The 23231-nt window shown below is 42.6% G+C and overlaps 1 protein-coding gene across 3 annotated transcripts in view; it reads left to right on the top strand.

Moving 5' to 3' along the window:
- PATL1 (PAT1 homolog 1, processing body mRNA decay factor) overlaps positions 1-23231 on the top strand; it is a 381191-nt gene that overhangs the window by 195521 nt on the left and 162439 nt on the right. The window contains exons 4-7 of one of the 3 annotated variants that reach the window (XM_040435046.1): positions 9779-9856; positions 11018-11218; positions 11311-11370; positions 19661-19744. In XM_040435046.1, coding sequence (XP_040290980.1) covers positions 9779-9856; positions 11018-11218; positions 11311-11370; positions 19661-19744 — 423 coding nt within the window. The remainder of the gene's footprint in view (positions 1-9778; positions 9857-11017; positions 11219-11310; positions 11371-19660; positions 19745-23231) is intronic. The other 2 variants (XM_040435047.1, XM_040435048.1) reach the window with 2 other exon arrangements.

The raw sequence follows: 23231 nt of genomic DNA, 5'->3' as shown, positions 1-23231 counted from the left end.
TGGAGCCTTACAGGGGTGGTGATCACCCCATATAGACTCCCTGATCACCCCCCTGTCATTGATCACCCCCCTGTAAGGCTCCATTCAGACATTTTTTTGGCCCAAGTTAGCGGAAATTGATTTTTTTTTTTTTTTTACAAAGTCTCATATTCCACTAACTTGTGTCAAAAAATAAAATCTCACATGAACTCACCATACCCCTCACGGAATCCAAATGCGTAAATTTTTTTAGACATTTATATTCCAGACTTCTTCTCACGCTTTAGGGCCCCTAAAATGCCAGGGCAGTATAAATACCCCACATGTGACCCCATTTCGGAAAGAAGACACCCCAAGGTATTCCGTGAGGGGCATATTGAGTCCATGAAAGATTTAAATTTTTGTCCCAAGTTAGCGGAAGGGAGACTTTGTGAGAAAAAACAGAAAAAATCAATTTCCGCAAACTTGTGCCAAAATTTTTTTTTCTATGAACTCTCCATGCCCCTCATTGAATACCTTGGGGTGTCTTCTTTCCAAAATGGGGTCACATGTGGGGTATTTATACTGCCCTGGCATTTTAGGGGCCCTAAAGCGTGAGAAAAAGTCTGGGATCCAAATGTCTAAAAATGCCCTCATAAAAGGAATTTGGGCCCCTGTGTGCATCTAGGCTGCAAAAAAGTGTCACACATGTGGTATCGCCGTACTCAGGAGAAGTTGGGCAATGTGTTTTGGTGTGTCACCCCAAAACACATTGCCCAACTTCTCCTGAGTACGGCGATACCACATGTGTGACACTTTTTTGCAGCCTAGGTGGGCAAAGGGGCCCACATTCCAAAGAGCACCTTTAGGATTTCACAGGTCATTTTTTACACATTTTGATTTCAAAATACCTCCCACACATTAGGGCCCCTAAATTGCCAGGGCAGTATAACTACCCCACAAGTGACCCCATTTTGGAAAGAAGACACCCCAAGGTATTCCGTGAGGGGCATGGCGAGTTCCTAGAATTTTTAATTTTTTGTCACAAGTTAGCGGAAAATGATTTTATTTATTTTTTTCTTACAAAGTCTCATATTTCACTAACTTGTGACAAAAAATAAAAAGTTCTATGAACTCACTATGCCCATCACGAAATACCTTGGGGTGTCTTCTTTCCGAAATGGGGTCATTTGTGGGGTTTTTCTACTATCTGGCCATTGTAGAACCTCAGCAATCATGACAGGTGCTCAGAAAGTCAGAGCTGCTTCAAAAAGCGGAAATTCACATTTTTGTACCATAGTTTGTAAACGCTATAACTTTTACCCAAACCATTTATTTTTTTCCCAAACATATTTTTTTTATCAAAGACATGTAGAACAATAAATTTAGAGAAAAATTTATATATGGATGTCGTTTTTTTTTGAAAAACTGAAAGTGAAAAATGTCATTTTTTTTGCAAAAATTTCGTTAAATTTCGATTAATAACAAAAAAAGTAAAAATGTCAGCAGCAATGAAATAACACCAAATGAAAGCTCTATTAGTGAGAAGAAAAGGAGGTAAAATTCATTTGGGTGGTAAGTTGCATGACCGAGCAATAAACGGTGAAAGTAGTGTAGTGCAGAAGTGTAAAAAGTGGCCTGGTCATTAAGGGTGTTTAAGCTAGTGGGGCTGAGGTGGTTAAAAAGTGGATTTTGGAAATTTTCTGAAAAATTTCAAGATTTGCTTCTAAACTTCGAAGCCTTCTAACGTCCCAAAAAAAGAAAATGTAATTTACAAAATGATGCAAACATGAAGTAGATATATGGGAAATGTACAGTATTTTAGGAGGTATCACTATCTGTTTTAAAAGCAGTGAAATAGAAATTACGTTTTTGGTAAATTTTGGTATTTTTTTTTATAAATAAAAGAAATATTTTGACATGAAGTACAATATGTGACGAGAGAACAGTCTCAGAATGGCTTGGATAAGTAAAAGCGTTTGAAAGTTATCACCACATATAGTGACACATGTCAGATTTGCAAAAAATGGGCTGGTCCCCAGGGTACAAAATGGGGTTTAATGACTCCTAGTGTGAGTCTCAATTGTTGTGGCCCTTTAGCTGTTATCTCTAGAAAGCTAAGCTCCCATTCATGGCCTATTTTCACCAGTGCGATATAGCAGGCTTGATTAAACTGTAAAAAAACTGATGTGCGCACCATAGGGTAATTCTGTGAGTACAAGGGTGTAAGCGATGATAAATTGCAAGGCTCACCTTACGTGGTTGTGCAAATGTAGGCACAACACTAATGAAAGCTTATCAGGAAAGCCTGGACGCCTGGATATGGCGGTCTGCAGCCACGGGATCACAAAAGATCTTCTTGTTGGAGATGCCTGGGGTCCCCAAGAAGATAATTGGCATAAAGAAAGCGAATACGTCCCACGGCGCAAAAAAACGTCAGCCAGTCACTAGGATCAGGAATGGAATCTTTTATTGCAGCGATACAACGCGTTTCGAGGAATCACTCCCCTTCATCAGGTACAAAAAAGCTGGACAAGTTTAACAGCACAAAGCTACACATATTTATACATACAAAGTACCGTCTATAAAGGGGTCACAGGGTCAAGGGAGGTGTTCCCTAGATGGATAGATGACAGATACAATGTGTATATCAGCACGGTCCTCATGAAGAACTGTTAGTGTACACAAACTTATTTTGCTTGCACATTGTGAAACCAAAAGTAACAATGCTCTTTACTTATTTAATGAAAACCTCATGGTCACATGACGGGACGACGCCCATAAAGAGGCCGGCGCTAGAATGAAAAGCAATTAGAGGCGCATCTGAAGCGTCCGAAATCGCGCATGCTGGTGATGTAATACTACCACATGTTCCGGACCCGCATCACATGAGCGGGGCCGGGTCACGTGGGAGCCGTTGCCAAGTGACAGACGCTCCGATGACGCGACCTTGACCTTTAGGAGAGCAAAAACCCTAAAAAATCTGTTGGCACCCAGCAAATTGCGTGAACTACAACATAATAAAGTAGCAGTACCAACTGTCAGCTCCTTCCTGCCATCCAGATCAGTGGGTAGCTCAAAATGCAGACAACCCAAATGTTTGTGTTGCCTCTCCATACGTAATTCCACCTCTTTTCGAAATAATAACACTGGAGAAATTTTTAATATTAAACAACAATTGGATTGCGGGTCAAAAAATGTGATCTACGTACTTGAATGCCAGTGTGGATTACAGTATGTGGGACGCACCACACGAACATTGCGCAATAGGCTGAACAAGCACCGTTCAAATACCAAGAAGAAATTTATGCAGCATAGTGTCAAGACACATCACTGATCAAAATCAGGGTCTTTTTTCAAGTATTTCTATTTTGCCCATAGAACAGATCTATACAGACAGCCGGAACATTATGAAAACAATCAAAAGATGTGAAATGTTCTGGATCTACAAATTGAACAGCTTGAATCCCCAGGGTTTAAATGAGGCATTTGAAATTAATTTATAACCTATAGATCCATTGTAATTAATAAATAACAACAATAAGAAACATATACCATTTATAAAAGCAAGGGAAACAGGAGTTTTTGCAATTATACCAGGTTCGGGCACGTACCATTTGTATGCCGGAGATTTTTGGGTTCCCAATCCCTTTCCTATACTAATCAATGGGTGCATTATCAGGTTGTACTATTATCATCATTGCTTTTAGTGGCAATCACACCGATCAGCATCTGGAAGGGTGTGCCGATGTATGTGTGCATCTGTGTGTTTCGTTACACACATGTACATGTCCATGGATCCACCCTCATTATAAAGATGTTGCGGTGATGATTGTTAGTAATCATGTGTATTGATTATTCAATGTATTAATATATTTTTTCTGGATATGATTGCTTCACCAGAAAAAATCTTTTAGGTGGTATTTTTACTTTCATGTATTACCCCAGAGGTGTATATATATGTATTTTATTCATCTATTTATTTATTCATTTATTTATATTCATTATTATTTGTTTTTGCTCACTTTTTATCCTTTTAGAGCTATATTACCCAATTATGCCATTTGTTTTCTTACTTAGGAGCCTTATCCCTCTGTCCCCGGTGCATTATCATATCTATGATTCAACTAGCATAATTTACATTGATCGAACATCTTGTCTCTGCCTCCGAAACAGCGGACCGCTCCCACACCATCGGAGCATCCCTGTTACATGGCAGCGGCTCCCACGTGATCCGGCCTCCATCACGTGATGCTGGTCCAGGACACACAACATGTTTTTAAACAGCAGACCGCTCCCGCGTCATTGGAGCGTCTGTCACTTGGCAACGGCTCCCACGTGACCCGGCCCCGCTCATGTGATGCGGGTCCGGAACACGTGGTAGTATTACATCACCAGCATGCGCGATTTTGGACGCTTCAGATGCGCTTTCTGATGCGCCTCTAATTGCTTTTCATTCTAGCGCCGGCCTCTTTATGGGCGTCGTCCCGTCATGTGACCATGAGGTTTTCATTAAAGAGGACCTTTCACCGATTATTACACTATGAACTAAGTATACAGACATGTAGAGAGGCGCCCGGGGATCTCCCTGCACTTACTATTATCCCCGGGCGCCGCTCCCTTCTCCCGTTATGCCCTCCGGTATCTCCGCTCACTAAGTTATAGTAGGCAGAGATTTCAGTCACTAAGGTTATTTTCTCCCAGGCTGTGAGCTCTGCAATGCGATTGGCCAGCACTACTGAAGAACAAGGGCAGACTCCGCCTACCATAACTTAGTGAACGGAGATACCGGAGGGCATAGCAGGAGAACGGAGCAGCGCCCGGGGATAATAGTAAGTGCAGGGAGATCCCCGGGCGCCGCTCTACATGTCTGTATACTTAGTTCATAGTGTAATAATCAGTGAAAGGTCCTCTTAAAATAAGTAAAGAGCATTGTTACTTTTGGTTTCACAATGAGCAAGCAAAATAAGTTTGTGTACACTAACAGTTCTTCATGAGGACCGTGCTGATATACACATTGTATCTGTCATCTATCCATCTAGGGAACACCTCCCTTGACCCTGTGACCCCTTTATATGCGGTACTTTGTATGTATAAATATGTGTAGCTTTGTGCTGTTAAACTTGTGCAGCTTTTTTGGACCTGATGAAGGGGAGTGATTCCCCGAAACGCGTTGAATCGCTGCAATAAAAGATTCCATTCCTGATCCGGGTGACTGGCTGACTTTTTTTTGCGCCGTGGGACGTATTCGCTTTCTTTATTTTCACCAGTAACCGGCACATGCGCACTGCATATCAAAAACCCAATTTTTAGGGACCAGTTCAGGTCTGAAGTCACTTTGCGAGGCTTACATAATAGAAACCACCCAAAAATGACCCCATTCTATAAACTACACTCTCCAAGGTATTCAAAACTGATTTTACAAACTTTGTTAACCCTTTAGGTGTTCCACAAGAATTAATGGAAAATAGAGATACAATTTAAAAATTTCACTTTTTTGGCAGATTTTCCATTTTAAGAATTTTTTTCCGGTTACAAAGCAAGGGTTAACAGCCATACCAAACTCAATATTTATGGCCCTGATTCTGTAGTTTACAGAAACACCCCATATGTGGTCGTAAACCGCTGTACGGGCACACGGCAGGGCGCAGAAGGAAAGGAATGCCATACGGTTTTTGGAAGGCAGGTTTTGCTGGACTGTTTTTTTTTTGACACCCTGTCCCATTTGAAGCCCCCCTGATGCACCCCTAGAGTAGAAACTCCATAAAAGTGACCCCATCTAAGAAACTACACCCCTCAAGGTATTCAAAACTGATTTTACAAACGTCGTTAACCCTTTTAGGTGTTCCACAAGAATTAATGGAAAATAGATACAATTTCAAAATTTCACTTTTTTGGCAGATTTTCCATTTTAATATTTTTTTTCCGGTTACAAAGCAAGGGTTAACAGCCATACCAAACTCAATATTTATGGCCCTGATTCTGTAGTTTACAGAAACACCCCATATGTGGTCTTAAACTGCTGTACGGGCACACGGCAGGGCGCAGAAGGAAAGGAATGCCATACGGTTTTTGGAAGGCAGATTTTGCTGGGCTGTTTTTTTTGACACCATGTTCCATTTGAACCCCCCCCCCGATGCACCCCTAGAGTAGAAACTCCAAAAAAAGTGGCCCCATTTTAGAAACTACGGGATAGGTTGGCAGTATTGTTGATACTAGTTTAGGGTACATATGATTTTTGTTTGCTCTATATTACACCTTTTGTGAGGCAAGATAACAAGATTTAGCTGTTTTGGCACAGTTTTTATTTTTTGTTATTTACAACATTCATCTGACAGGTTAGATCATGTGATATTTCCACTTCACCACCATGACGGCCCAGAGAGATTGACCCCTGACCTCTGTAGGGGCAGGAACAGAGGTTTAAAAGGACCCCTCCCACCACCATTCACCAGTGTGTTCCTGCCCCTATAGTGGCCAGGACAGAGAAAAGTCCTCTCTGGCTTTCAGGGAGGTGAAGTGGTAAAAATAAGGGTAAGGTAGCTTCCAGATCTACCATTGCCCGATGGATAAAACATACTATTACAGACTGCTACAAGATCGAAGGCATCAGTTGTCCAGAGGTCATTCGGGCTCACTCCACAAGAGCCATGTCTGCATCTTTCGCTGAAAGGGCAGGAGCTTCCCTAGATCAAATATGCCAGGCTGCAACCTGGTCTAGTGTAAACACCTTCATTAAACATTATAGACTCGACTTATCCAGGTCTTCCGACCTGGCCTTTGGTTGCAAGGTCCTACAGGCTGTTGCCCCACCCTAAGACGTATATAATCTGTTATGTCTCTCTGGGCCGTCATGGTGGTGAAGTGGAAAGCCGGAATTAGACTTACCGGTAATTCATTTTCCACAAATCCACAATGACAGCATGATATCCCACCCAAAAGAATTATTCTAATGACTTGGTATGGGTTAATACAAAAAAAAAACACTTCTTATCCGGTGGTTGTTGCACTATAATCTGGAACTCACTGGTGAATGGTGGTGGGAGGGGTCCTTTTAAACCTATCTCTGTTCCTGCCCCTACAGAGGTCAGGGGTCAATCTCTCTGGGCCGTCATGGTGGATTCGTGGAAAATGAATTATCGGTAAGTCTAATTCCGGCTTTTTATAGACCAGGTTGTCACGGATGCGGTGATACCTAATATATATATACTTTTTTTTTATTTATGTAAGTTTTACACAATGATTTCATTTTTGAAGCAAAAAAAATCATGTTTTAGTGTTTCCATGGTCTGAGAGCCATAATTTTTTCAGTTTTTTGGCGATTTACCTTGGGTACGGTATGATTTTTGCAGGATGAGATGACTGTTTTATTGGCACTATTTTGGGGTGCATGTGACTTTTTGATCGCTTGCTATTACACTTTTTGTGATGTAAGGTGACAAAAAATTGTTTATTTAGCACAGTTTTTATTTTACATTTTTTACGGTGTTCCTCTGAGGGGTTAGGTCATGTGATATTTTTATAAAGCCGGTCGATACGGACGCGGCGATACCTAATATGTATACTTTTTTTTATTTATGTAAGTTTTACACAATAATATAATTTTTTAAACAAAAAAAAAAAATATCATGTTTTAGTGTCTCCATATTCTGAGAGCCATAGTTTTTTTTAGTTTTTGGGCGATTGTCTCAGGTAGGGGCTCATTTTTTGCGGGATGAGGTGACGGTTAGATTGGTACTATTTTGGTGGGCAAACGCCTTTTTGATTGCTTGCTGTTGTACTTTTTGTGATGTAAGGTGACAAAAAAAATGGTTTATTTAGCATGGTTTTTATTTTTTACGGTGTTCATCTGAGGGGTTAGGTCATGTGATATGTTTATAGAGCTGGTCGATACGGACGCGGCGATCCCTAATATGTATACTTTTTTTTTTTCCCTATTTTTTACCAATTTATTTTTTACTTTTATTTGGGGAAAATGACGTTTTTGTTTATTTTTACTTGAAACTTTTAATTTTTTGGGGGAAAACTTTATTTTTTCCAACTTTTTTTTTCACTTTATTTTTTGTCCCACTTTGGGACTTTTGGGGGTATATTCCTTTACAATGAATTCCAATATTTCTGTATTGGAATGCATTGGCTGTATGAGTAATACTGTGTGTATTAGGCTGGGTTCACACGAGCGGATGCCGTGGGTGGCATCCGCTCCGTGAAAGAGTGCCAAGACCCGATGCAGACTGCCGAGGCACGGAACATTAACATGACTGATAATGCTCCGTGCCTCTCTGTGACCTCTTTACTACGAAATCACGCTCGTGTGAACCTAGCCTTACTCATACAGCTTCCGGGGCCTGTGAGATCCAGGGGGCTGGATCTCACAGGCTCTTCACCGGAAGGCAGCGCAGATGCCTCAGGAAGGCATCGCGCTGCCTTCCATGCCATCGGGTCCCCCCCACAGCCCCATGGGGACCCGATGGCACTGCTGCCGCACCATAAAAAGCCGCAAACCGCAGGACCCCCCCCGCGCATTTAGCCGAGGTGCCTGCTCAATGATTTGAGCAGGCACCTTGTTCCGATCACCGCCCGCCGGACGGAACTCAATGCCGGAAAAGTTTAACGCAAGTGTGAAAGTACCTTTAGTATTTATAGTCAACAAGGCTATGTTCACACTGCTTACAGCAAATGTATCCATAAGCTGCCTTTCACCGACAGAGGCAAAGATTGTTCTCCGCAGACTGCATTATTCCAGAGGCATCCAATAAGAAAAGTATGATGTGTGGTATATATGTTTAAAGGGGTTATCCGAGTTATTTTTTTGTTCTTTCTATGTTCCTAACTAAGCAAATGTAACAGCTTTCCAATTAACTCACTTTATCTCCGGTGGGTGGTTTCTCAGATTTCACTGAGGGTCACATGACCTGTGATGTCAGCTTCTCTCCCTGCTCTGATAAAGTTCGTTTACAAGCCTGTAAACTAGAGTCCCTGTGCTGGCCACGCCCCCTTCACTGCCGTCTTCTCTCTCCTAGAATTCTTAACCCCTTCAGCTGCACCGACTGTCTAGCTGCAGCAGTGACAGATCTGGGCACAGGAGCTGAAGGACTAGAGAGAGCATTGCACAAGATGGTAGGGGGAAGATCCTGTGTGTATTAGCAGTGTCATTATACAGCTGGGACTTGTAGTTCTACACTTACAAGTCGCTGTTGATTCTCCCAGCACTCAGGGCAGCACTTGTAGCCACTCCCTTAGCATTGTCATTATACAGCTGGGACTTGTAGTCTTACACATACAACATACTCCTGAGTCTCCCAGCAGTCAGACATGTCACTCAGGGCAGTACTTGTATTCACTCCCTTAGCAGTGCAGGGGGAGGGGCAGAGATAGGTTTTTATTGCATGTAAACAAAGGGCCAGAAAAGAACCAGGGAAATGAGGAAATATATATATATTTTTTTGCATAAAACTTGCTTAGCTTAGTTATATATTGCTGCCCATCAGATTTTCAGTGCTATATTTTTTTTTTTTTCATAACTCGGACAACCCCATTAATGATGAAAGCCTTTGGGCCACTGATGCCTTTATACGCCTTTACAGTGGTGTACCTGGTATAATCCTCCCAACATTTACCTGTAATGTACACTATAAAATCCAAAATGAAAGTAGCCTATTTCGAGATTAGATTAAATCTTTCAGATTATTCAAGATAAACTTTGTTTTGTTGCATATGTGGTATATTGACCAATACATTGTGCCTATTGTTATTTAATAAGATGTTTTTTATTCCTTAAATGCCTCCAATTCTCACAGATTTTTATTTCTCTTTAAAGCTGTCATCCAGGATAAACTCAAGTATATGGGATTCTTCCTCACACCTACAGCCAATCAGAGGGCCCTTTCTTACAGAGGTAAGGATAAATATTTTGCCGAAACTTTTTATAAGGGCTTTTAAAGGCTATCTGCATTTTTGGGATCCTGCAGTCTGCACCATTTTGTCCATCCACATCCTTGCCCGTTAACATACTTGTAATACACTAAGGCCTCTTTCACACGGGCGTGTCCGGATTAGGTCCGGATGCGTCCCGGTGCATTGCGGCAAACCCGCTCGAGTAGGAACGCAATTGCAGTCAGTTTTGACTGCTATTGCGTTCCGATGTTCAGTTTTTATCGCGCGGGTGCAATGTGTTTTGCACGCACGTGATAAAAAAACTACTGTGGTACCCAGACCCAAACTTCTTTAAAGAAGTTCAGGTTTGGATTAGTTGTAGTGTAGGTTATTATTTCCCCTTATAACATGGTTATAAGGGAAAATAATAGCATTCTGAATACAGAATGCATAGTACAATAAGGCTGGAGGGGTTAAATAAAAACTAAAACATTTTTTAACTCGCCTTAATCCACTTGTTCGCGCAGCCCGGCTTCTCTTCTGTCTTCATCTGTGAGCAATAGGACCTTTGATGACGTCACTGCGTTCATCACATGATCCTTCACCATGGTGATGGATCATGTGATGAGCCTAGTGGCGTCATCAAAGGTCCTATTGCTCACAGATGAAGACAGATGAGATGCCGGCTGCGCGAACAAGTGGATTAAGGTGAGTTTAATTTTTTTTAATTTTTTTTTAACCCCTCCAGCCCTATTGTACTATGCATCCTGTATTCAGAATGCTATTATTTTCCCTTATAACCATGTTATAAGGGGAAATAATAATGATCGGGTCCCCATCCTGATCATCACCTAGCAACCGTGCGTGAAAATCGCACCGCATCCGCACTTGCTTGCGGATGCTTGCGATTTTCACGCAACCCCATTCATTTCTATTGGGGCCTGCGTTACGTGAAAAACGCACAAAAAGGAACATGCTGCGATTTTCACGCAACGCACAAGTGATGCGTGAAAATCACCGCTCGTGTGCACAGCCCCATAGAAATGAATGGGTCAGGATTCAGTGCGGGTGCAATGCGTTCAACTCGCGCATCGCATCCGCGCTGAATACTTGCCCGTGTGAAAGGGGCCTAATAATGACCATGCTTATAAGCATAGACTATGACGCTTGTTTTTCATTTAAGGATATGAGCCCACTGTCCATACTACACGAGTATGGCTTGGCTCCCATTCCTCCCTCCAACCGAGACAATACTGACCGAGATGCCTCGGAGAGAGCTTTACCTCGACGATCCACCTCCCCTATTATTGGCAGTCCACCTGTGAGAGCTGTGCCTATTGGGACTCCCCCAAAACATGTTGGCCCAATATTCAGTCAGCAACAGGTACCATTCATGTCATTAGTGATAATACTTCATACGAATCCTCTTCCATCTCATTTCTTTTCATAGGTTTACTAGTAATTATTGTCTTTCAGGTTTTATGCCCGAATTCCATCCACATTCGAGCAGCCTCTTCCCCTTTCAACAACCATCCGGTAAATTCTCCTAATATTCTATTCCTATACTTGTACTCACCAAGCATCTCAGACATTAAAGCAATCACTGATGATTTTTTACTTCTCTTCTTACCTCTTAAAGGGGTTGTCCGGGTTCAGAGCTGAACCCGGAAATATGCCTGTTTTCACCCAGGCAGCCCCCCTGATATGAGCATCGAAGCATTTCATGCTCCAATGCTCTCCTTTGCTCTGCACTGAATAGCGCTAGGCAAAGGCCTTTTTTTGGGGGGGAGATCCAGTGACCTATCGGGCTCTGCGTGGGGAAAGCTTGACTGAGGCTTCCGCCTAGCAGTGAGCCTGGTGATGTCAACAAGCACTAATGGACAGGCTTTAGTTCTTAGCCTGTAAAACAGCTAGAGCAGAGCTATAGCCTGCCCAGCAGTGTAAAAATATAAACAAAAAAGCCGCTGCTGTGCGCGATCCAGTGCAGGGCAAGAGAGAGCATCCGAGCATGAAATGCTCCGATACTTATATTGAAGGGGCTGCCGAGGTGAAAATGGGTATATGTCCTCTTTAAATCAAGCTTTGCTTGAAAACTTCACACATTGGTGTAGCTATTCAAATCAAGTTTTCCAAATTTCTACCGTATACTCTAAAAATGCAATAACACTTAAAGGCTTGTCCAATTTGAATAAACACTTCCCCTGCAATGGTAAGTTTAAAGGGGTTCTACAGTTTGTTTTAACTGATGATCTATCCTCTGGATAGATCATCGGCATCTGATCGGCGGGGATCCGACACCCGGAACCCCCGCCGATCAGCTGTTAGAATGGAATGGAGCTTAGCCGCGCCCAGGCCAGTTGATACTAGTCGTGATGTCACTGGGCCAGCGGTAAACAGTGAGAAGGCCGCTGCGCTGCTGCCTTCTCAAACAGCTGATCGGCGGGGGTTCCAGTTGTCGTACCCCCGCCAGTCAGATGCTGATGATCTATCCAGAGGATAGATCATCAGTTAAAACAAACTGAAGAACCCCTTTACCAAAATAGCAAACAGTCGTACTTGCCTCTCTTCTCCCCTGCCACTTCCTATGCTGCCCTCCAGTTTTCCCAGCCAGTGTTTGTTTTCTTGTTTGCAGCGGTGATGTCCCATACAGCCATGTCACCGCCACAGCCAATTACTGGCTTCAGCAATGCATTGACTGCTGAGGCCAATGATTGGCTGCACACTAACTAGGTGTGTACAGAGCATCACTGCTGAAGCCAGAAACATAGCGCCTGCAATTCAGTATTGGAGCACGCTGTTGAAAATGTATTCCTACCCAGGCCATTTTTTGCAAATCAGACATGTCACTTTATGTGGTAATAAACACTTTTACTTATCCAAGCCATTCTGAGACTGTTTTCTCGTGACACATTGTACAGTCGTGGCCAAAAGTTTTGAGAATGACACAAATATTAGTTTTCACAAAGTTTGCTTCTAAACTGCTTTTCGATCTTTGTTTCAGTTGTTTCTGTGATGTAGTGAAATATAATTACACGCACTTCATACGTTTCAAAGGCTTTTATCGTGCTAAAAAATGCATTGTTCTTTACCAAACTGTTGTTGGATTGTTGGAAGAAGTTGCTGTTGGAGGGTGTTTTGGTACCATTCTTTATTCATGGCTGTGTTTTTGGGCAAAATTGTGAGTGATCATGCACTAGAACACCTTCCCAATTAAAATATACCTTTTATTAATAATAAACTAAAATCTGGCCTACAGCCGGACTACACATAACGGGAGAGTCAGCAAGACATACAATACAATACTATAATCAATGAGAGAAGGGGTATACTGGTAGTCCCTGTAACAACATCCAAAAAGGAATCCTTGACATGTATAAAGGAGACAGCTGAGGAATCAATTGCGATACGATAAATGACAATTATAGCTCAATGATGACCTGATATTGGTTTCAAAGAAGAAGACCGGCACTTCGCAGATGTAGATCACAATGTAGATTTATTCAGTCACATATTCAAGTGGCATAGTGACGCGTTTCAGCACAAGTGTGCTTTCATCAGACTGCAATGAAACATCTTACACTCTAGCTATTTATACATAAATGAAACACTAAGGAACTGACATCATCAGAGGTGCTCCGCCTCGCTCATTAAATAAAAATTCGCATATCAAATAATCGCAATGAGAAATTCGCAATGAAAAATTCGCAATAGAAAATTCGCAAAAAAATATTGATATTGGTGGGGCCATCATAAAAAAACAGTAATGCAATATGGTCAATTGACTCGACATATATTCCGAGGTTATACACGGTTTGCTGAATTACTATACATATATTCCGTGAAAATTCACGCGTTGCTGAAATACTGAGGAAAGGTTTTGTGGTTACTCACGGTTTGCTGAGATACCAGTAGGTATGGAACTTAACGGTTTGCTGAGATGTCAGTTGGTGTAGTTCTCAATAGCCAGGTGGGGAACCAACACTGGTGAATGAAGCAATCAGGTGGATATTTAGCATTACTGATAATCGGGATGGTCCGGAGGACGTAATATTAGTGCAGCTCAGAGACGTAATGTCCAATAGTCAATGAAATCCTATCCTACATGAATCCCTCCGTGACCCTAGTTAAGCTCAGCCCAGGGACACCCCTTAAAGGTAGAGGTTCCCTGTCCTCATGCCTAATCTGACTCTCCCTGTATGCCCCTATCCTCATTAACCAATAGTATATAACATTACAGACACACTAAAGAAAACAAAAGAAAAAACACATATCCCAACGTTGCGTTTCCCCAGCCAGTATGACTTCTGACTGGTTCGTCAGGGGAAGTGGAGAACAATACTCCAGCAGCAGTGTCTCACAATGGAGGTTTTCAATTTAGCGTCCCTCAATCGAGACCCTCCAGGAATAGGAGCCCAGATGTAGGCAATAGATGACCGGTGTCCCCAGATCCTAATCAAAATCAGCGCCTTATAAAGTATCCTCCCCCAGTTAGTCCCTCCCCTTTAGACAATTATTTTCTTAGTATGGATTAAAGAGAACAAATAATATCATGAGCGATACCTTATAATATAATTATCAGCCCCCATATGTATAATAATACTGTATTTATAAGGAAAAGATCATAAATCACCTTAAAATTGAATGCCCCATTGGTACAGCATGTGAACGCCGATTTGGAACGCATATGCGTTCCAAAGACCGGAAGTGTTGTATTAAACCGGAAGTGACGTACCGGAAGTGACGTACATAGTGCTGCTCCGATAACCGGAAGTTGTTCTGGAACGCAAATTGCGTTCCACAATGCGATTATAAGGTTTAGGAAAGCAATGCATGCGGCTTCCAGTCATCCCACTATTTTAAAAATAGGAAATACCAATATTTATAGTGTGATGTTCCTCTTTTATATAATATTTCAGTCAGGATCGATCTTCTCAGAAGGAGGAATAGAACACCAATTAATCTGGGGGGAACAGGTCTAACCAAGAAACAATGAGGATTACAATTATTTAAACTTAGGCTGGGTCACACCGGACAGGGCATTTTTTCGGCCATCCATGGGGAAAATTTAATTACAAAATACACCCCATTCCGGCAACATTATATACATTAGAGGATCACTTTTGATCCGATATTTTAGATGATGACAGGATTTATGATACCAATAAAGTCACCATTGGTGGTTGGTTTATTTAGAGAGAAGAGGGAGGAGCCACACCAGAAAGGGAGGGCCCCCAATACGCGGACATTATGATTTAGTAGTCGTGTCAGAGTGGGCAAATAGAGAAACAAAGGAGTATAAGCCCTTGACAAGCTATAATTATAGGGAAATTCTAGTCGTGGTCAAGTGGGCACTATTGAAAACATTGTAGTCGTGTCCAAGTGGGCAATCTGAAACAATGTGGGGATTGTGATGAAAAGACCTTTAAGAGGGAGGAGGCTATTAGTAGCCGTTGGTTTCCTAAATGTTTCAGTACACAGTAATCCATTCCTTTTAGAGATTTTGATAGATATCAAAATCTCTAAAAGGAATGGATTACGGTGTACTGAAACATTTAGGAAACCAACGGCTACTAATAGCCTTTTACACTGGGGTAGCTTCCATCCGAACCCAGTAAAAAGAGGCATTCCGAAGGGCCAGTACATTCGGATTAGAAGGAACTGCACTGATACCCCTACATTCATGACACAGTCCAGGGACCTAAGGGATAGATTCTTAAATAGAGGTTATCCGGATGAAACATTAAAAAAGGCCTTTAGACACTCCCTTACTCATAATAGAGAAGATTTCCTGCACCCCCACAAAAAGGATAAAACACATATGCGTTCCAAATCGGCGTTCACATGCTGTACCAATGGGGCATTCAATTTTAAGGTGATTTATGATCTTTTCCTTATAAATACAGTATTATACATATGGGCGCTGATAATTATATTATAAGGTATCGCTTATGATATTATTTGTTCTCTTTAATCCATACTAAGAAAATAATTGTCTAAAGGGGAGGGACTAACTGGGGGAGGATACTTTATAAGGCGCTGATTTTGATTAGGATCTGGGGACACCGGTCATCTATTGCCTACATCTGGGCTCCTATTCCTGGAGGGTCTCGATTGAGGGACGCTAAATTGAAAACCTCCATTGTGAGACACTGCTGCTGGAGTATTGTTCTCCACTTCCCCTGACGAACCAGTCAGAAGTCATACTGGCTGGGGAAACGTAACGTTGGGATATGTGTTTTTTCTTTTGTTTTCTTTAGTGTGTCTGTTATGTTATATACTATTGGTTAATGAGGATAGGGGCATACAGGGAGAGTCAGATTAGGCACGAGGACAGGGAACCTCTACCTTTTAAGGGGTGTCCCTGGGCTGAGCTTAACTAGGGTCACGGAGGGATTCATGTAGGATAGGAGTTCATTGACTATTGGACATTACGTCTCTGAGCTGCACTAATATTACGGCCTCCGGACCATCCTGATTATCAGTAATGCTAAATATCCACCTGATTGCTTCATTTACCAGTGTTGGTTCCCCACCTGGCTATTGAGAACTACACCCACTGACATCTCAGCAAACCGTTAAGTTCCATACCTACTGGTATCTCAGCAAACCGTGAGTAACCACAAAACCTTTCCTCAGTATTTCAGCAACGCGTGAATTTTCACGGAATATATGTATAGTAATTCAGCAAACCGTGTATAACCGCGGAATATATGTCGAGTCAATTGACCATATTGCATTACTGTTTTTTTTATGATGGCCCCACCAATATCAGGTCATCATTGAGCTATAATTGTCATTTATCGTATCGCAATTGATTCCTCAGCTGTCTCCTTTATACATGTCAAGGATTCCTTTTTGGATGTTGTTAAAGGGACTACCAGTATACTCCTTCTCTCATTGATTATAGTATTGTATTGTATGTCTTGCTGACTCTCCCGTTATGTGTAGTCCGGCTGTAGGCCAGATTTTAGTTTATTATTAATAAAAGGTATATTTTAATTGGGAAGGTGTTCTAGTGCATGATGATTATTCTCCCCTCACTTATATTTACTGCAAAGCGTTTTTTTGATGTGGTAGAGTTTAAGACAAAATTGTGAGTGAGCCCACTCCCTTGGATGAGAAGCAACCCCACACATGAATGGTCTCCGGATGCTTTACTGTTGGCATGACACTGGACTGATGGTAGCGCTCACCTTTTCTTCTCCGGACAAGCCTTTTTCCTGATGCCCCAAACAATCGTAAAGAGGCTTCATCGGAGAATATGACTTTGCCCCAGTCCTCAGCAGTCCATTCACCATATTTTCTGCAGAAGATCAATCTGTCCCTGATGTTTTTTTTTGGAGAGAAGTGGCTTCTTTGCTGCCCTTCTTGACACCAGGCCATCTTCCAAAAGTCTTCGCCTCACTGTGCGTGCAGATGCGCTCACACCTGCCTGCTGCCATTCCTGAGCAAGCTCTGCACTGGTGGCACTCCGATCCCGCAGCTGAATCCTCTTTAGGAGACGATCCTGGCGCTTGCTGGACTTTCTTGGACACCCTGAAGCCTTCTTAACAAGAATTGAACCTCTTTCCTAAAAAAGCAGTGGAAAGGTTTTTTTGGGATTAAGTTAATTTTCATGGCAAAGAAGGACTATGCAATTCATCTGATCACTCTTCATAACATTCTGGAGTATATGCAAATTGCTATTATAAAAACTTAAGCAGCAACTTTTGCAATTTCCAATATTTATGTAATTCTCAAAACTTTTGGCCACGACTGTACTTCACGAATAAATTTGGGTCAATATATTTTTCCTTTATTTATAAAAAAAAATAATAAATCAAAGTGATCAGTCATCATTCCCCATATGTCTGCTTTATGTTGGCATCATTTTGTAAATGTAATTTATTTTTTATTTTTTTAGGATGTTAGAAGCTTAGAAGCCATTTTTCCAAAACCATTCATTTTTTTTAAGAACCAGTTCAGTTATAAAGTTATTTTGAGGGGCTTACATAATGGAAACCACCCATAAATGACCCCATTTTAGAAATTATTCAAAACTGGAAAATGGAGGCGAAATTTTAAAAAAATGTTATGCAGGTTTTTCATGTTTATCAAATATATATATATATTTTTTCAACACAGCATGGGTCAACAGCAAGCTAAACCTCAATATGCATTACTCTGATTCTGCAGTTTACAGAAATACCCCGTATGTGGTGGTAAACTGCTTTATGGGCACGTGGCAGTGGTCAGAAGGAAAAGAGCGCCATATGGATTTTGGAGGCAGATTTTGCTAGAATGGTTTTTAGGCGCCAATTTGTATTTGAAGAGACCCTGGCGTACCCCTACAGTGGAAACCCTTTAAAAATTGACCCCATTTTGGAAACGACACCCTTTAAAGAATATATTAAGGGGGGTACTGAGCACTTTGATCCCATAAGTATTTTACGGAATTTGAAATCACTTGGCTGTGAATTTGAAAAGTTTTATTTCTTCCAATAAAATGTTGCTTTAGCCACAATTTTTTTATTTTCACAAGGAGTAACTGGAGAAAAACCACCCAAAATGTGTTACTCATTTTCCCCTGAATACAGCAACACCCCATATGTGGTGGTAAACTGCTGGGGGGAGCGCACATGGCAGAACTCAGAAAGGAAGGAGCACCATATGGCTTTTGCAGCGCAGATTTTGATGGATTGGATTATGGGCGACATTGGTTTTTATTTTTTAAGTGATTATCTTATGTGGGGGGCTCATTTTTTGTGGTATGATGTAACCTTTTCATTGGTAGCATTTTAGGGTACATAAGACTTTTTGATTGCTTGGTATTATACTTTTTGTAATGCAAGGTAAAAAAAGGGCCGTTTTGGCATAGTTTTAAAATATACATATATTCTATCACAGTATTCACTTGAGGGGGCATATAATATGACATTTTTATAAAGCAGGTTGTTTCGGAAGTGATACCTAATATGTCTATCATTTTTCTTTTTGTTAAGTTTTACACACTAAACACATTTTTGAATAGAATTAAATCAAATTTTTGTGTGGCCATTTTCTGGCTGCCCTATTTTTTTTATTCTGGCGATTGTCTTAGGTAGGGGCTTATTTTTTGCGGGAAGATATGACTGTTTGATTGGTACCATTTTGTGCTGAATATGTCTTTTTGATTGCTTGGTATTACACTTTTTGTGAGGGAAGGTGACCAAAAAAATGCTAAACTTTATTGTAACCCCCCCCCCCCCCCCCCCCACAACTTTTGGGGGTCTGATTCCCTGTACAATGCATTACAATACTTCTGTGTTGTAATGTATTGGCTGTAAGTGTATTACACACTGTAATACACTTACAGCTTTCCTGCCTGTGAGATCCAGGGGGCTGGATCTCACATGCTTACATGGAAGACCTTCCCTGCCATCAGGTCCCTGTCACAGCAGTGCGGGGACCCGATGGCGAAGGGGGGGTAGCTTCCTCCCTCCACACAGCCCGTACATGCCGCAGTCAGCGATGACCGTGGCATAGTGAGGGTTAATGCGCCGACATCAGTGTTTATTTTTTTTGGTTGTGTGTTTTTTTCACTGATACCTGCACATACAACATGGGTTTGGCTAACGGTAACAGACGGTACCCTGCAGCTGATCGGGTGGGCGCAGCTCCTGCACCCACCCGATCAGCGCGCAGTAGTACTACGGTGCTGGTCGGGAAGTCACTTCCCGCAGCGCCGTACTATTGCAGCGCTAGTCTGGAAGGGGTTAAGAGAAAAGTTTAATATATCTAACCTGTATTTATTCCTTAACATTGCAATCTTTGTCCAGTGTAGAATCTAAAATTTATTTTTCTGCAGAGTAAACCAGCAACGCTTTTGAGACACTCGTTCCCTTCTGCCCTCTCCCCACTTCAGCGAGCGCAGCTCGTAGGAGGAGCTCAGGTAATCCTCCATCTTTTTCTTTGGCTACTAAGTTCCATGTATGTCTCTGTGTATCTTCTGCTTGCTTCTCATGAGAGGTAAAATGACTGTATAATATTTAACTGAAGGTTTTTAACCATTTAGCTAGAAATATTTAGGACTGCAAAGTTACCTCTGTTCAAGTCTGAAGGTGGTGTCTCAGTTTTTTATGGCAGTTTTTAATGCAGTGGTTTGAACTTCTCCTTACTGTTGGATCCACTTCTGGCTTTGGCTCAAACCAACAAAAACTGCCTCAAAAACTACTACAAAAATCTGTGTTTGACATCACCCATTTGTATTTCATTGAGAGCTAATTGATTCTTCTCCAAGCATGATCTACAACTCCTATTATTTAAAAGGGTTATCCGGTAATTAATAATGATGACCTATCCTCTGGATAGGTCATCATTATGACATTGATGGGGATCCAACACGTGGGACCATAACTGATCAGCTGTTAGAGGCCAGTGCTCCTTCATCACCGCGGCCTCTTCATAAGCCTTGTGACGTTGCCATACATCAATTGGAGTGAATGGGGCTGAGCTGCAGCACAGCTGCTGTACAATGTGCAGCACTGGTCTTGGAGAGCTGCCAGTAGCTGGCTGCGCTCCCTAGAGCTCTGGTGAGTGCGGAGGCGGCACCCTGAAACAGCAGATGGGCGGTGTGTAGGGACTCGTGATAATTATGAAGTATCCTGAGGATAGGTCATCCCTATCTATTCCTGAATAACATCTTTAACCCCTTAGTGACCACCCATACGTGTTTTTACGGCGGTCACTAAGGGGCCTTGGGCTGGAGCGCCGCCTTTTTACGGCGGCACTTTAGCCCAAGTTAGCGCTAAAATCAAGCTCTGTAGCTCCGTTCCCGCAGCTACCCGAGGTAGCTGAGGGCTCGGGGCAGTGATCAGAGACCGTGACAAGTGCGTGACACTTTATCACGGCGATCACCGAAAATGCCGGCAGCGGATCTACCCGCACTAAACTTTCTCCCTCCTCTCATGTAAGAGAGGAGGGAGAAAGTCTCCGGTGCTAGGATCGGGTCCCCCAGCGCTGCAGGTCCTAAGCTGGGTCCCGATCCTCACCCCCACCCCCCCCTTACCCTCAAGGAAGATGGCGGCGGCGGCCCGGCGCATGCGCAGACTTAAAGCCAGCCGCCGCCGCTCTCTGTAAGGTCCCCCCCCCATAATAAAAAAAAAAAAAAGCCACAGACATGCGCACTGGTTACTGTGCTGAAGCTCTGCCTTCATCACAGTAACCATCAGGGACCAATAATAATGGTCCCTGATCATGTGGTCTCCATGATAAACCTATCATGGAGATCAGATCCATTATATTTACAAAACATGGCCAGGACAGGGGCTGTGCTTCTCTCTCCCCTCAGCGCAGTTGTTCTGTGAGGAGAGAGAGATCAGACTTCTGTCCTGGCTCTGTGAATACTTACTGTGAAAAGAAAAAGAAAAAAAATCAAATTATAAACTATCCGTCAGTAACTGGCGGTCAGTGGATGTCCGTGATTAGGCGTCCGTCATTAGACGTCTATTAGTTACGGTCAATTATTTTTATTAGGGACCCTGTGTCCGTCTGTTACTGGCGGTCAGTCAGTGTCAGTCAGTCGGTGGGTGTCAGTGAGTTGTTGGGTGTCACTCCGTCAGTCGGTGGGTGTCACTCTGTCAGTGGGTGTCAATCAGTCGGTGGGTGTCAGTCAGTTTTAGGGACGGTCAGTTATTTCTGAGCTGTACAGGAAAAAAAAAAAATGGCTCGGAGATTAAGTGCGGAGCAGGCCTACGAATTTCTCTGCTCTGACCACTCTGAATCTGGCACCGCTTCAGAGGCGGAAATATTTTCAGATAGCGGGGACTCCGATTCCATCCCCAGACCCCATAGCCCTATGGTGGTAGAAGTCACCACCTCCTCTCATTCTCCACCCAGCGGTCCCGTCCCTTCTGCTACGTGGGTTCCTGCCACTTCATTTTCCCCCCAAGTACCCCAATTTTTATCCACTCCCCAAATTAATGTGGATGTCGGCAATTGTACCCCTTATGATTTTTTTCATTTATTTTTGGACGATAACGTCCTTGAGTTAATTGTGCAGCAAACTAATTTGTACGCCACACAGTTTGCTGTACAAAAGCCCACGTCTATTTATGTAAGACGGTGGACCCCCACAAGTGTCCCTAAAATAAAAAAAAATTTGGGGCTTACCCTGAACATGGGCATTGTAAAAAAACCCTCTGTCCGATCCTATTGGGCTGCGAGTACTGTCCACTCAACCCCTGTGTTTGCAGCAGTTATGTCCCGTAACCGCTATGAAGTTCTAATGCGGTTCATGCATTTTTCAGACAATTCCCAAGTCCCCCCCAGAACTGACCCAGCCTTCGACCGCCTAAATAAATTGAGACCCCTTATTTCTCTCCTTACAGATTTATTCTTGAAATTATATACCCCTGAGAAAAATTTATCCGTTGACGAATCCCTTTTTAGTTTTAAAGGCTGCCTTTCCTTCCGTCAATATATTCCCTCCAAGCGTGCCAGATATGGGATAAAATTATATAAGGTGTGCGAGAGCACAACCGGCTACACCTGTGGTCTGTCTATTTATGAGGGCAGAGACTCCCAACTTAACCCCCCAGGCTGCCCTGAAAATATTGGGACATCAGGAAAAATTGTGTGGGATTTATTGGCGCCATTCCTGCACAAAGGGTACCACGTGTACACCGATAATTTTTACACTAGTATACCCCTTTATAAATCCCTCCATGCTGCAAACACAGGGGCTTGTGGGACAGTCCGCAAAAATAGAGTGGGATACCCACAACCGCTGGTCTCCAAACGTTTGGCGAAAGGAACATCCTTCGCCCTCGCAAGTGACCAGCTGCTTGCTGTGAAGTGGAAGGACAGGAGGGATGTCTACATGCTGACCACCTTGCATGCAGACACCACAGTGGCAGTTAGGGAGAGGGGGGCTACGGCGGACAAGCACAAACCAGTCTGTGTGACAGACTATAATAAATTTATGGGAGGTGTAGACCTCTCGGACCAGGCGCTTCACCCCTACCTGGTGAAGCGAAAAAACAGGGCCTGGTATAAAAAGGTAGCAGTCTACCTCATCCAGATTGCTACCTACAATAGTTTTATTTTATTTAAAAAGTCCCAGGGAAACCTCAACTTCCTAGAGTACCAGGAGAAGGTGATTGAGAGTCTCCTGTTTGAGTCCCCCGCCCCTAGGCAAACCTTCGAATCGGAGGACGTTCGAAGGCTTTCAGAACGCCATTTCCCTCACCCCGTCCCTGCCACTACCAGCAAAACGTATCCCCAGAAAAGATGCCGGGTGTGTAGCAAACATGGAAGGAGGAGGGACACCCGGATTTACTGCTCCAGTTGCCCATCACAACCAGGCCTCTGTAATTACCCCTGCTTTGAAACATACCATACGGTTGCGAATTATTAATTTTATTTAATTAATACCAAAA

Source organism: Bufo bufo, chromosome 6 (genome assembly GCF_905171765.1).
Source record: "Bufo bufo chromosome 6, aBufBuf1.1, whole genome shotgun sequence".
Lineage (NCBI taxonomy): Eukaryota > Metazoa > Chordata > Amphibia > Anura > Bufonidae > Bufo > Bufo bufo.
The sequence above is the reverse complement of the archived record's forward strand: the minus strand, read 5'-3'. Positions and strand labels throughout refer to the sequence as shown.